A 15,844-nucleotide genomic window follows, 5' to 3' on the forward strand; every position below is an offset into this window, starting at 1 on the left:
GCCCTTTACACGGGTCTCTCCTTCGGTTCTCTTGGCCACACAATGGTGAAGATATCACTGCCCTTGTTTCACAGGTGAGAAACTGCTGCTCAGAGAAGGATGAAGCCACTTGTCCAACGCTCCATAGTTAGAGTGAAGGGAAGCCAGTCTTGAACCCTGGTCCCTCTGTGCCTCATCTGTGATGGGTGCAGAAGCAACCAGGACTCAGAAGAAAATATGTTCATATTTTTATTAAACCTTATTAGCAGGACAAAGATCAATTCAGGTGTATTTATCAAACCACCAGGGAAGTGTGGAATTGGAAGACTGAGAGTGACTGTCCCCACCCACAGGTGTGAAACGGAGCTTCAGGGAGGCTCAGCCACCATCTCAGGTCATCCAGGGATGTGACAGTGATTCCCTCCAAGGATACACTTGTATCAGGTTAGGTCAAGGCTCTGCTGTCTAGGCATTTGGTGTAATGAAGGAAGGGGATTAGTCATCTTAATAATTCTGCTTAAATGATATTCAACTAAAAAAAAACTACCCCCCAATTTTTTTCCTTTCCTGGTGGAAAATTTTATCTTGTCCAAGCTGATTTTCTAGCTTTAGGACATCATCCAGAGGATAGTTTGAGTTCCATTCCAGGAGTATCTACCTGGTCCCTTCCCTGAGCCTGGTGGGAATCCAAAAAGGCTCAGGACACTGGATTCCCCTAGTCAGGCCACCAGGACAAAGCACCACATGCAGGGGGCTTAACACCAGAGATATACTTTCTCACAGTGCTGGAGGCTGGAAGTCTGAGATCAAGGATGTGGGCACAGTTGGTTCCTTCTGAGGCCCCTGTCCTTGGCATGTAGATAGCCATCTTCTCCCCGCATCCTCACATGGACCTTCATCTATGTGTACCTATGTCCTAAGCTCTTCTTATGAAGGTATCAGTCATAATAGGTTAGGGTCCACCCTAGTGACATCATTTTACCCCACTCTCCTCTTTAAAGACCCTGTCCCCAAATGCAGTCACATTCTGAGATACTGGGGGTTAATGCTTCACCTTATGAATTTGGGGTGGGACCTAGTTCACCCCATAACAGACACACAAAGTCCCTGCCCTTGGTGAGCTCCTGTCCAGAGGCACAGGCACACATGAGGACAGACAGTTATAAGTAAGGATGGTCACAGCCAGTACAGTTATGAGCAGCATATAGAACACAGAGTGGCAGAGGTGGGGGGCAGAGGAGCTTCTGGGGTGATCTGGTGAGAGATCTGAGTACTGATGGATGAGCAAAGTCATGGGTAGTCAGAAGGCAAGCCTGAGCAAAGGCAAGGAAAACTTGGCATGAGTAGGTACTCAACAAATAATGGTGAATGGGTGTGTGCATGCAGGATTAAATATCAGAAGAGGATGATTGTGTCCCAGCCCCACGACACCTGGGAATATTTGTCTAGTGACCACATCCTTGATAGAGTTAATTTTCTCAGGGTCTGCTGGAGAGCATGGGGCTACAGGCCAAGCAAGTATGGGAATGGCACTGCCTCTCCCAAACTTCACTTCTTCCCTGTAACGTCAGCCTAGCAGCTCCTCAGATGGCTGTTAGAGGACTCATGATATCAAGGGTGTGAACACATTGGGCCAAGGGCAAATTAGCATAGACATGTTCTGGAGGTGCAGGAGGAGGGTGCTTGGGGAACATAGAAATCTCGAGTAACTACCGTCCAACCCAATGAGCCGCAACACATCATGTTCAATGCCGAGAGACCAAACATGAGCACTGGAACGGGCCTTGGCAATTGTCCAGGGACATTGACCTGGCCCCCCAACCTCCCCTTTTACCATCGAGGACACTAATACCCTAGCAGGGCGCAGATCTTTCTACACAGAGTACACACGATGGCCTTAATTTAGAAAAAAGTGAGAGCATTTGGGTCCAGATATGGCACATTATCTGGGGACAAGGTGACTTAAAAAAATAATAATGAGTATTCATTGCACGCTTGCTGTATGCCGCATGCTGTCGTACTTGTGTGGCTCTTCTACATGCTTTTCAAGTATAAACTCACAGAATATCCCAGAAATGAGTCTATGAGGTGGTGGCAGGGTTGTGCCCATGTTACAGAGGAGGACATTGTACCACAGAGAGCCCAAGTGACCTGTGCAAGGGCTCACAGGTTGTAAGTGGCTGAGCGGAGGCTCAACCCCAGGCAGTGTGCCACCCATGTCTGGGTTTTAAACCACTAAGCTGTGGCAAAGCAAAGGGACAGCTCCTATCACCTTCACCAAGGTGTCCCAGAAAGTAGAGCTGTTTGCCATCCGGAAAAGCCCTGGGAATTTGAGATCACTCTCCTGCCCGCAGGAAGGAAGTGCAGTTAGTGAGAAGCCCAGGCTCTCCAAATAGCTGGAGCGCTGGCCTGGAACTTGAGCTCAACTTTTAGGTGTGTGACCTGGGGCAAGACACTGCTCACCTCTGGGTTGGTTTGTTGGCAGGCCAGGGAGAGAAGTTATGGAAGAGGAAGTCTTCAGCCCAAGCACTGCCTCCAGGCTGCTAGGCCAAGAGGGGACATGAAATCTGCACATGTCCAGTCTTAGGAGCTGGGATAGCCTGTGGTGCAGGGCTGGACCAGGGGCAACTGCTAGAGGATGGTCTCCTTCCACCCCTGGGATCTGCATCCCCTCTGGCATCCACCCTCAGAGCTCTAATTCAGCAGGTCTTGGATCAGGGAGGTTGAGTCAGGAGAGGTGTACAGGGACAGCTCTGCCAGGGGCTTGCGTCCACACTCGGAGTCTGCAGGTGGCTGGTGGCCATGCTGTGCTCCACTGGCAGGGCCTTTAATGCTTGCTGGCTTTGGAAGTTCTCACAGCACAGGGGTGTCCCAGACACCAGGGACCTCCTCCCTTTGGTAGTTGCACTTTAAAAAAAAAAAATTTATTTATTTATTCATGAGAGACACAGAGAGAGGCAGAGACACAGGCAGAGGGAGAAGCTGGCTCCCTGAGGGGAACCTGATGCGGGACATGATCCCAGGATCATGACCTGAGCTGAAATGCACATGCTCAACCACTGAGCCATCCAGACATCCCTATAGTTGCACATTTGTGTTGACCTCTTGCTCCTGGGGCCTACTGAATTTTCAACCCCACTGGGGAAACATGAAACAATTTTAAATGGCAGAGAGTGGGGGAAGATCACTTGATTCAGTTTGAATTTTAGCAAAATCAGGTGAGATGTCCTGTTAGTCACGATGAAGCCAGAGATAACCCGTGGAAGGGCCTGAGATAAGGGGGGAGAGAGGGGAGGAGGAAATGGAAATGAGGATGGACTTAAAGTCCCGTCAGGACCGCACCCTGTGGGTCCCCAAGACACAGGGAGGCAGCTGTCCTGGCCCCTTCCCACCGCCTCCCATAGCTCAGGGCCCAGCCATGCTCAATTATTTTGTTCCTCCACCTACCCCAGGGCATCTATGCCTGTGGGTCTTGGTTCAATGACACCCCCCCCCCCCATCCCCACCCATGCCCCTTCTCTGCCTGCATATTCCCTGGGCTTACTCAGGAATCTCCTCTTCCAGAAAGTCTTCTGCGATCCAGCCCTAGTTTCAATGTCTGCGATCCACTAAACCTAGTTTGCTTGCTTCTTGTATCTTTGTGGGCTTGATGCCTGCCTGGCCTTCTAGGGCTTCTGCATTCCCCAAACATACCATCGCCCGCTGGCCTCTGTCCCTGCTCTCTGCCTCCGGAAGCAAATGGCACACTGTCCTAAACCTGTCATGATTAAAGATACTTGTCTGACATCTGGGGCAAATTGGCCACATGGTGAATTAATTCTCATGATGTCGAGTATGCATTGAGGGCTCCTGCCTCCTTATTGATTTCCCTGCAGGGGCAGGTGAGAAGGAGGTCTTCCCCCTCCAGAGCCAGTGCTGAGTGAGCAGGACAGAGGAATGGCCAAGTGGCAGATCGTTTTTCTTCCAAACCCAGAACCTCCCCATTTGTTCCAAAGCTGCAGGGCGGCCATCCCCACGTCCAGCAGGCTGCTCAGGGGCTGTGTGTTTTCTGTTTGAGCCTCAGAATAACTACGGGATAGACAGTCCCGGACGGATCAGTCTTCTCATAAATGCAGTAGCTCAGAGAAGCTAAGTGACTTGGCTAAGGACACGGTTAGACAGGCAGGGTTGGGGCCCCACCAGGCATGCCCTGCCATCAGGGACGCTCCGTTCTGTCCCAATCCTTAGACACCCTGGGTTTATGCCCAGTGCTCCCTCTCTGCACGCTGGCCTTGCTGGGAGGGAGAATCAGAGGATTCGTGAGAAGGCAAGTTTCCCTTCCAGGACTCTTGGGTTGCCCCTCTGACTGGGAGCGGGACACAGCCCACGGTGCCCATTTCCTGTTCATAGAGACAGAACTGCCGCATTTCCTGCCGGGCCCCCGCCCCCTCGTGGACTCTGCCTCTTGCTCAGAGATGCCCTGGCCCGGCTCACAGCCTGCGGAGCATGGACTCCCGGGCCCGGGCTCACCCAGGGGCTGCCAAGCGTGGCCGCACCCCAAGAGGGACGCCGGGCAGGAGGACCAGAAAGGTAAACGCAGAAACAGTCCTGTGGACCTGCCATGGGGCTCAGAGGCCCAGCGTGGGAGGCTGTGCCTGCCTCCCTCCGCTGCCTGAAAGGCCTGGGGCCCTGGTCCCCGTGACCTTGGCTGTGGAGCTCTCTCTCTGGGGCTGCAGTTTCCCTCTGGCAATGTGCCTGTGCTTACGAAATGAGGCCACGGCAGAGAACTGCCTCGCACGGGCCGGGGGGGGGGGGGGGGGCGTCCCCTTTTCCCTCCCTGCCCCCACACAGCAGGTAGCCTCTGTCCCTGGGGCAGGTGATGAGAAGTGGTGGGGACCTGCTGGCCAAGCAGGGGCAGGGGCCCCGGGAGAGGCTCCCACCTGCCCTGTCTATCCTCTGATGGGTGTGGACAAAGGGACAGGGATCAGGGCTGGAAGCAAGGGGCCCAGGGACAGATAAGTGACTATGGAGCATGGGCATTTTGTCTAAAATGCAGCTTGTTCTATTGCTGAATCTCATACAGTTCAGCCTCCTCTTAAAAACAGTAAAAGATTCTGGCCCCATAGCTGGCAATGTCCATCCCGGTGGCTTATAAACCCCCTTTCTCACCTCCATCCTATCACTAGCATTTACTGAATACCTTCTCTGCAGTAGGCATGGTGCCTGGAAGCAAGACCCCCACCCTCAAAAAGTAAGACCCTTGCCACTGTCCAGCCTCTGCCACTAACGCTCATGGGCACAGTGTTAACTCAGCGTAACAGCCTAGGGGGTGGGGTCTGTTATCACCTCCACTTTCAGATAAGAATACTGAGTCACAGAGCAGCGATGTACTGGCCCAAGGTTACAGGCCTAAGCTGCAGATCCCAGGTAAGACGGAGTTGAATCAAAGAGAAATGTAGGGCAGCCTGGTGGCTCAGTGGTTTAGCACTGCCTTCGGCCCAGGGCCTGATCACAGAGACCCGGGATCGAGTCCCACATCGGGCTCCCTGCATGGAGTCTGCTTCTGTCTCTGTCTCTGTCTCTCTCTCTCTCATGAATAAATAAATAAAATCTTAAAAAAAAAAGAGAGAGAGAGAGAAACACGTAAACATGAGGAGTTGGAGCTTTCAGAGAAGAGGCTGGCAATGGGCCTTAGATACAAAAGTCTCTAGAAGGGGGGAATTTCAGGCCTACAGGCTAGGCCAAGAGAGACGTTGGCATCTGACCTGAGCAACAGCCATTCTGGGTGGCAGGCTGCAGCAGAAAGAGTAAACAGCCCTTCTGAACACTCCCTGTGTGCACGTAACATTCTAAACATCCTCATCCAGCAACACAGTGAGTCCGCAACAACCTGCACAGCCAGTGGTGTTATTAGATCCATTTTACAGCTCGGCAAGCTTGACCGAGAAAGGTCAAGAAACTGGCTCGGGTTCTCACAGGTAAGTGGTAGAACCATCCAGCACCTCTAGCACTGCCCCCCATGCTAGAGGAGACTACTGAGGTGGGCAGAGCAGGGAGTCGGCTATCGGGGTCCGGCTTTCCCTTCCAAACAGTGTTTGACTGACACAGTTGCCTGAACTGTGGGCCTTGTCTGTTTTGTTGCCGGTGAATCCCTGGAGCTTTATCAGGGCCTGACCTGATAAGCACACACGTGCTAGCAGAGATGATAGCAGAGAGAGTGGATTCTAAGAGCACCTGGGTCCCCTCCATCTGGAGAGTGGCCCATATTCCCCTGGCCAGCTTAGGATGGCAATTGCTCCCGCTGCCAGCTCCTGCCAGCCGGGCAGCTTTTGCCAGGGGGCCTAGATGTTTCTGCTCCATGGTCCTGTCTTGATTGTGACCATCCTTGGATGAGGCCAAAGGAGAGGATTACATGGAGGCAGATGCCTCGTTCTCCGGGCTGAGCCCTGTGTCTCTCTAGAGGTCCTTGTCCTGAGGTGCTCAGACTGGCCTGCAGATCGACAGCTGAGTCTGGAACAGCACGTGCAGTGCTGTGTGTGCGTGCATGTGAGCGTGTATGCACCTGTGCAGCTGTGAGCAGCCTCAGGCCCTAGACGCTGTTCCCAGATGGAGAGCCGGTGGGGGAGAGGCAATGGGGTGCAGGGGGACACTGCATGGGCTCCAGCCCCCATCCCAGACAGCACCACGGACACCTCTGTGCCTGTTTCCTCACCTATAAAATCAGCATAACATAGTACTGATCTGAGGATTCCATGAGACAGTACCCCAGAAAGTGCTCTGAACAATGCCTGGCCCATACCTCTTCTAAGCGCCAGCTGCTACTGCCGGTGGCTGAGTCTGGCTTTGCTTTTTGCTCCGATGTGGTTCAGAAAGTGGCCAAGTTCAGCCGACATAATAGTGTGTGGCTGCTTGCACAGCACCCGCTAAGGGCGTCAGGTCTGCGAGTCCCTGTCTGTTGCAGCCGTCAGAGGCGAGCCGAGCTCGGTGCCTGCGTGGCCGGAACTCACCCAGGAGCCTGCCTGCGCAGGTGGGCCCCCGACAGGCAACGCACCTGCGGCAGCCTCCCCAGACCAGGGGACAGCCCGGGTACGTCCGGTGGGCCCCTAGCTGTGTGCCGACTGCCAGATCTGACGTGCTGTCCTCTTGCTTCCCAGGACTGGTCCTGCTTGCTCCTCGTGGCCTCCTTCGTGGGCGCCTTCGGCTCCTCCTTCCTCTACGGGTACAACCTGTCGGTGGTGAACGCCCCCACTCCGGTGAGTGCCCCGCGGCTGCGGGATGCGCCCGGCAGAGGGCGCTGCGGCCACGTGCAAACTTCGGGTGCTACCTGCCCAGCGGGCTGGCACCTGATGCTGCAAACCTTGGCAGGCTGGTTCTGTAGCAGAGGGTCTGGGAGAGCGGGAGAGAGCCAGAGGGGGAGATGGGAGACACAGAAACAGTGGTGACAGCACGGGGTGTTCAGTTCCTTGCCGAGTGTCCTGGGAGAGCGCAAGGCAGGGAGGGGGGGTCTTGGGAGGCCCAGGGGCTGATCCTGAGGGACTTATTCCTCGGCATAGACTCCGAGGAGCCAGAGAGACCTCATGCATAAACATTTTCCTGATGTTCTTTTTGTGCTTATGGCTTTTAATCGTAGCTAGAGGTCACTTGGGTATCTGTTGGGTAAGATCGATTGTTGGTTTTTGTGTCTGGAATCAAGACATTAGGCATGTCGATCAAGAAGAAGAGGCTGTAAAGCAACCAAAGGTGTTTATTTGGGATCTTAGGGTTTGCAATGTGGGAGGCAGGGAGAGGATGGAGATTGACATTGCGCTTGGAATTGCAATGGGGAGTGCAGGGTTATAAGGGCAGACCCCAGGAGGCTGGGTAGCTCGTTTTGAAGGAGTTGTGATCGGTGCTGACAGAAGAGTTTAACTGACCACCTAATGCAGGATTGGCTCTGGAGCAAACGAGTGCTACCTTCTCTCTATTTCAGTCCACAGTAGAGGAGGTCTTCCAAGAGGTGGCCAATGTGCAAGTGGCAAGTCATAATTGACAAAAGTCAAGACTTCATGGTGTTCCCAGAATTCAAACAGGAGTCAATAGGCTCTGCTTCCTCAATACCCTCCCCACCCCATTCTGAGGGACTCTCTTAGCAATACTTACTTCCCTTTTGGAATGTCCTTTTACAAGTGCGTTTCCCTAGGCCCTCCTAATGCCTCCCTGCCCCTTTGCTGGTTTGGTTTGGTTCTGCCTACCTAGACTATTAGGTCTAGGTGCTACCCATTCCTGGGGGTGCTGGCTTCTGTTTGACCTACCTCCACCCTTTGGGGGTAGGGTGAAGGATGTGGGGTAAGGCTTCCTGGAGGAGATGATGCCTCAGTGTCATCTTAAAGGCAGAGTAAAAGTTGGGATCTGTGAAAAGTTTGCAGGAATGCAGGTGTGATGCGGTTGGAGCACAGGAGGCCTTTGGGGGAGCATAAGGCAGGAGCTAAAGGAACAAACAGAAGCCAGACTAAAGACCTTCCTGGAGGCTTTTCAGGCTTTTCCTTGTTTGGGGGTCCAGTACCTCCATGTGCAAAACTGGACAGTTGGGTCTCAAAGGGTTCCCAGGAGCCCTAGGCCTTTTTAAAATTCGGATACCTTTCAAAAGTCCCACAATGTCTTTAATAGCTGGTTTGTCCAAACTAGGAAAATAAAAAACAGTACCTATATATGTGACAGAAATATAAAAAAATAATTACAACTATGAAATCTAGATGTAGATGTTCATTATTCTATTCCCTTACTTTTCTATGCATTTGAAAAGTTTTAAAACATAATGTCCAAAATAATTACATCATTACATCTCTACAAATGTGTCTACATATATGCAAGAAGAGGGAAGTTTCTAAATCATGCTACTGAGCCTGTCCTGTTCAATGTTGTCAGCAACTATGTGGACAATAATATAGGAAGGACGTCTATGATGTTTCTCGGTGGATGAGCTAGAAGGAAAAATGAATGTGTTAGGAAATGACACATGTTAGAGTCATGGGCCAGGACAGTTCTGATTTCTGTGTTTTGTTTTGTTTTGTTTAATCTGTTAACTCTTGAACATTTTGGGGTTCTGTGTAAGTTGATTTGAAAAGCGGATTCTGACGCTAAGACCACTTTGAAAACCAGGGGCCTCAGTGGCCTCCTCGAATTCTTGCAGCAATCAGTGGCTTTGACTTTGTCATTGTGCATCATCCCGACGTGGGGACCTGATTTGTCCATACTTGTCTTTAAAAGAAGATTAGAAGTTTACACTCTTGCTTTATCTTGACCGTTCAGCAGAAATTCCAGCAGAGGGTGGAAGACCTTTGCACTCATGGTTTGTGGAGCAAAACCCTTGTGAAACTTGAACCCTGAATAAAATGACGTAGGCAGAAAAACATAAGTTCACACAACAACAGTCGGCAGAAGAGGCAGGATCAATTCGGTCATTCATCCATTTACAACTTGTTTGTAATTAATAAACCTTATTTTTTAGAGCAGCTTTAACAGAGTTTACAGCAAAATGGAGCAGAAAGTTCAGAGAATCCCCCCACATCCCTTTCTGCCCACCCCCCATGCACTGCCCTCTCCGCTATCAACGTCCTGCACCAGAGGGGGGGTACATTTGTTGTCATCAGTGAACCTGCCGCGCTACATCAACATCACCCAAAGCCCACGGTTTACATTGAAGGTTGACTCTTGGGCTGTGTCTTCTATGAGTTTTGACAAATGTAGAATGACATGTACCCACCATTGTGGTATCTTACAAAACAGTTTCACTACCCTAAAAATCCTCTGCTCTGCTATTCCTTTTTCTCTCCCTACTAACCCCTGGCAACCACTGATCTTTTTACTGTCTTCATAGTTTTGCTTTTTCCAGAATGTAATGCGGTTGGAATCACATAGTATGTGGCCTTTTCAGACTGGCTTCTTTCACTTAGGATTATGCGCTTAAGCTTCCTCCATGTCTGTACATGGCTCAAAAGTTCATTTGTTTTTGTTTTTTTGTTTGTTTGTTTGTTTGTTTTTTAGAGCTGAATAGTATTCCATTGTCTGAATGTACTAGTTTCTTGAGCCACTCATCTGCAGAAGGACATCTTGATTGCATCTTTGCTTTGAAGACTATGAATAAGGTTGCCATAAACATCCATGTGCAGGTTTTTGTGTAGACAGAAGCTTTCAGTTCACTTGGCTAAATACCAAGGAGCATGATTGCTGAATCACATGGGAAGACTATGGTTAGTTTTGTAAGAAACTGAGAAGCCACCTTCCTAAGTGGCCGGGCAGTTTTGCATTCCCAGCAGCAATGCGTGAAAGTTCCTATTGCTTTCCATTCTCACCAACATTTGATGTCGTTAGTGCTTTGGATTTGGGATGTTCTAAAATAGATGAGTCCTGGTATCTCATTGTTTTCATTGTAATTCCCTAATGACACAATGATGTTGAATACCTTTTCATATGTTTTTTGAAAAGACAGGAATATCTTTTCATATGTTTACATATCCCTTTCGGTGAGGTGTCTGTTCAGATCTCTTGCTCATCTTTTTTTTTTTTTTTTTTTTTAAGATTTTATTTATTTGACAGAGAGAGTGCACAAGCAGGGGCAAGGGGTAGAGGGAGAGGGAGAAGCAGGCTCCCCGCTGAGCAGGGAGCCCAATGCAGGGCTCAAACCCAGGACTCTGGGATCATGACCTGAGCTGAAGGCAGATGCTCAACCAACAGAGCCGCCCAGGGCTCCACTTGTCTATTTCTTTAATTGGATTATTTGTGCTGTTATGGTTGTGGGTTTTTTTTTAAGAGTTTGTTGCATATTTTGGGCAACAGTTCTTTATTAGATGTGTCTTTTGCAAGTATTTACTCCCAGTCTGTGGCTTATCTTCTCATTCTCTTGACATCGTCTTTCCAAGAGCAGAAGTATCCAGTTGGTTGATGAGGGGTATTTCAGTGTCTGAATATAATAATGGTTCATCTATTTTTCCTTATAGGTCTGTTAGCTTTTGCCTTATGTACCCTCATGCTCTGTTGCTAGCATATACACATTAAGGCTTGTTATATTTTCTTGGAGCATTGGTCCCTTTATCAGTATGCAATGCCCCCCTTTTTCCCTATTAACTCTCCTTGCCAAAGTATTCCCTGTCTAAAATTAATATAGTTATTATTGCTTTCCTTTGATTCATGTCAGCATGGTGTATCTTTCTTCATCCCTATATTTTTAAGCAACTTGCTCATGGTGTATCTATACTTCATCCCTATACTTTTAATTCATGTCAGCATGGTGTATCTTTCTTTCATCCCTATACTTTTAATCTGTCTTTATATTTTAAGTAAGTTTCTTGTAGATAACATATAGCTGGGCCTTGTTTTTTTTTTTATCCACTCTGACAATCTCTGTCTTTTAATTGCCATATTTAGTTCATTGACATTTAAGGTGATTATTGACATAGTTGGGTTAATTGCTATATGATATGTTATTGTTTCCTATTTGTTGTGCTTGTTCTTTGTTCCTATTTTTGTCTTCCACACTTGTGCCTTTTGTGGTTTTAACTGAGCATTTTACATGGTTCCATTTTCTCTTTCCTAGCATATCAATTTACCTCTTTTTTACCTCTTTCTTTTTTTAACTTTCTTTAGTGGTTGTCTGAAAGTTTGCGATACACATTTTCAACTAATCCAAGGCTACTTACAAATAATACTACCTTGCTTCACCGGTAATAAGACTTCACTTTATAATAGCAAAATATTTATAATTCCTCTTTCCCACCCCTGTATTATTCATTTCACTCACACATAAGCATTTTATATAGATAATCAAATACATTGCCGCTATTATTATCTTGAACAAACTGTTATCTGTTAGATTAATTAAGAATAAGAAAAAAGGGGCATCTGGGTGGCTTGGTTGGTTAAGTGTCTGACTCTTGGTTTCAGCTTAGGTCACAATCTCAGGGTCACAAAATTGAACCCTGCATCAGGCTCTGTGCTCTGTGTGGAGTCTGCTTAAGATTCTCTCTCTCTCTCCCTCTGCCCCTCCACCCTCAAGTAAATAAATAAATCTTTAAAAAAATGAGAAAAAGTTGTTCATTTTACCTTTACTTATTCATTCTCCTGTGCTCTTTTCTTTATGGAAATCTGGGTTTCAAGCTTTATCTGGTTCCTTCTCCCTGAAAAACTTCATTTGACATTTCTTGCAAGGCAGATCTACTGGCAACAAATTCCCTCAATGTTTGAAAAAGTCTCTACCTCTCATTCACTTTTGAAGGATAATTTTGCAGGATACAGAATTCTAGGCTAGCAGGGTTTTTTTCCTCCCCACCTCAGTATTTGGGTATTTTACTTCATCCTCTTCTTGCATGGTTTCTGAGAAGTTGGGTGTGATTTTTATCTTTTATCTGCTATAGGTAAGATTTTTTTTTCATCTGGCTTCTTTTAAGAGATTTTTTTTTTATCTTGGATTTTCTGAAGTTTGAATATAATATGCCTGGGTGTAAGATTTTTTAAATTCAATTTGCCAACATTAGTTTCAGATGTAGTTTTCAATAATTCATCAGTTGCGTATAACACCCAGTGCTCATCACATCACATGCCCTCCCTAATGCCATTACGTTTCTGTTGTTGTGTTTTTTGTTTGCTTCTTTGTTTTTACATTTATACTGTTTGGTGTTTTCTGAGCTACCTGAATCTGTGGTTTAGTGTCTGACATTAATTTGAGGAAATTCTCAGTCATTATTGCCTCAAATGTTTCCTCTGTTCGCACCTCTGTCCTTTCTCCTTCTGTGTGTTCCTGCTATGTGTATATTACACCTTTTGGACTTTTCCCACAGTTCTTGCATATTCTGTTCTGGTTTTTTTTTTCTCTTTGTTTTTCAGTTTTTGGGTGTTCTGTTGTCATATCTCAAGCTCAAAGATTCTTTCCTTGGCAGGGTCTATTCCTCATTTCTGTTACTTAATTTTCACTATTGGTTGATCTCTACCGTTTCTTTTTGGTTCTTTCATAGAATAGCTATCTCTGAACTTACACTGTTCATCTGTTGTTGCATACTGTCTTTTCCCAATTAAGCCTTGAGCATATTAACCAATTAAAAAAATTCCCAGTCTGATAAGTCCAATCAATATTCCTGCCTGCCATATCCAACTCTGGCTCTGATGCTTGTTTACTCTCTTCAAACTGACTTTTGCCTTTTAGTATGCCTCATAATTTTTCTGAAAGATGGAATGATGTACAGGGCAAAAGGAACTGCAGTAAATAAACTTTTAGCAGTGTAAGGCATGAAGGGAGAAGAAGCATGCTATAGTCTTATGATAAAGTCTCAGTCTTTTGGCCAGCCCTCAACCCTAGACTATGAACTTCATCAGTGCCTCTTAGGTCCTGCTTACTCCCAACTTGGGTGAGACAGGATGGCTAGAGTAGGCTTGAGTTGGGCATTTCCCTTCACCCAGATAGATTAGGTTCTGATAAAACCCCATCAGGTAGATTAAGCTCAGGTAAAATTGTTTCTCTGGAGGGCAGGCCTTGCAAAGAACAGAATGCTTTGATGTATTTCAGAATGATTCTTTTCCTCTCCTCTGCTGGAAACATGAGGGGATTTATCTTGGATATTCGCCATGAGGATCTTTGATAGAGTTCTTGGTGATAAAACTCACAAAAGTGTATGCAGGGGCTGTGACTAGGCACCCCTAGAGTTTTAACTCTGAGCTATGTCTACACTGAGCCTCGAGCAATTTGTCAATCCCAGTTCAGGTTTTCCTACCCTAGTATTTTTTTCCTTCAGGGGTTTATGCTATGGATTTTTGCTCTAGTAAGTTGTGATTCTCTGTCTGTCTGCCTCTTCAATTTTCAGGACAGAAGTTTGCCCTATGATTTCATTTCTCTGATTGATCTAAGAGTTGTTGATTTTTCAATTTGTTTAGCTTTTTACTTGTTAGGACAGATTAGTAGCTTCCAAGATTTTTACATGCTGGACTAGAAACCAGAAGTCTCTTTTAACAAATATTTACTGAGAGCCTACCAGGTGTTTAATGTTGGTGATCAGGAAAGGCAACATGGCATTTGAGCTGAGTCATGAGAGATGGGGGAGGATTTCCATGGGCTTCAGGGGGAGAGCCTGAGAGCTGAAGCATATCCAAAGGCCTGGCCATGCTGAAATGCTAACATGTTGGGAATAGTTAGTAGAGGTGTAATATGCTGGTATCCAGAGGAAATAGGGAGACGGAATGGAATAAGAAGTGGAAAAGTAGGATGGAGCCAGAAGCAAAGGGCTTCAAATCTTAAGCAGCAGATTGAGATTTAGTCTATGGGCCCTGGGGAGCCATGGCAGGTTCCTGAGATGGGGGTGATATGACTTATCTTTTAGAAAAAAGAACTTTATTGTCAGTGGGAAGAACAGAAGGGCCCAGAGCTTGGAGGTATTTAATGGGAGAGACGATGAGCTGAGTTGAGAGGGTTTGATAAGTCATCCTTCTAATTCAGGAGAACAGATTTCTGAAGATCTACACATGGTTAGGGTGGCTTTTAAATTTCATAATATTAATAATAAATTTTAAGACAACATCAGTAACAACACACATGAAAAGATCACATGTTAGGTGCCAGCCTTTCCTCCAAGCACTTTCCATGCATTTGTGCCATGCATCATTATGACAGCCCTATGAGGTGTGTTTCATCATTATCCTCATTTTATAGGTGAGAAAACTGATGCATACTGTTAACTGGCTTGCTTTCCCATGGGCACACAATAAGTGGGTGCCAGAGTATGACTCTGGCCTGTCTGGCTTCAGGGCTCACATGCTCGAGCATTAACAGTGTCCAGTTTTAGGTAAAAGTTTCGGGTTTCTTGATTACTGGACATGTTTTTAATCAGGTTCTTTTCTGTGCCAGCCAGATTCACAACATGGGACGTAATGTTGTGGCTCTACTTTTGTGGCTAGCATGCCCTGCACACTGTTCAGTCATTGTGACAGTGTGAGACATTTTCAGCCTGGTGTCCTCAGGCTTTGGGGACCATGGCTCATTATACACATTTTAGAAGGGCCAAGAGAGCCCTAAATGCAGTGCAGTGCCCAGCCTGCGTAGACACAGAGGCCTGGGAAGAATCACCCTTAACTGCTTTCCAAGATCTACTCTCTACTACTGAGGGGGACACAGAGTTGATCACTAGCCTGTCATCTCTGCAATAAAATGCACATGCCAGGCACATAGAAATTCTCATAGACATGCTAGCATATTAGTCTATTCAGGCTGCTGTAACAAAAATGTCACATACTGGGAAGCTCAAACAACTGACATCTATTTCTCATGGTTTTGGACGTTGGAACTCTTCAGTCAGGGTGCTGGCATGGTCAGTTCCTGGTGAGGAGCCATCTCCTGGCTCACAGATGGCTGCCTTCTCATTGTTCCCATGTGGCAGAGACAGTAAGCAAGCAAGCTCTCTGATGTCCCTTCTTATACGGGCACTAACCCCACCATGAGGGCCCCATTCTCAGAACTTTATCCAACCCTAATCACCTCCCCAAAGCTCCATCTCTAGATACATTCACACTGTGGGTTAAGGCTTCAACATGTGAATTTGGAGAGAACACCATTGAGTCCATAGCAGTTAATTGTTGACTTTCATAACCATGTCATGGATGAGGAAACAGAAGTTAAAAGTTTAAGCAACTTGCTCAAGGTCACACAGCTAGGAGGTGGCAGGTGGCAGACCTGAGATTCGCACTCAATCTATCTGAATCTGAGACCCATGCCGTTTTGGCCACTTCACTATCCACCATTGCCAGTCTCCAGAAGTCAGGCAATGGGGGAGCCTCGGGATGGTAAAAAGGCAAAGGATGATTATGGGGAAGGCCTAAAGGACCCACAATGAGCCCAGTGGGCTGTTTACCTGTGATACCTGCTACCAGA

The 15,844-nt window shown here is 47.2% G+C and overlaps 1 protein-coding gene across 1 annotated transcript in view; it reads left to right on the forward strand.

Annotated features, from left to right (window-relative positions):
* The first annotated feature begins 4,411 nt into the window (after positions 1–4,411).
* SLC2A9 (solute carrier family 2 member 9) overlaps positions 4,412–15,844 on the forward strand; it is a 189,046-nt gene continuing 177,613 nt past the window's right edge. Inside the window, exons 1-2 of the mRNA NM_001130835.2 lie at positions 4,412–4,548; positions 7,113–7,211. Coding sequence (NP_001124307.2) covers positions 4,465–4,548; positions 7,113–7,211 — 183 coding nt within the window. The 5' untranslated portion in view covers positions 4,412–4,464. The remainder of the gene's footprint in view (positions 4,549–7,112; positions 7,212–15,844) is intronic.

Source organism: Canis lupus, chromosome 3 (assembly GCF_011100685.1).
Source record: "Canis lupus familiaris isolate Mischka breed German Shepherd chromosome 3, alternate assembly UU_Cfam_GSD_1.0, whole genome shotgun sequence".
NCBI lineage: Eukaryota > Metazoa > Chordata > Mammalia > Carnivora > Canidae > Canis > Canis lupus.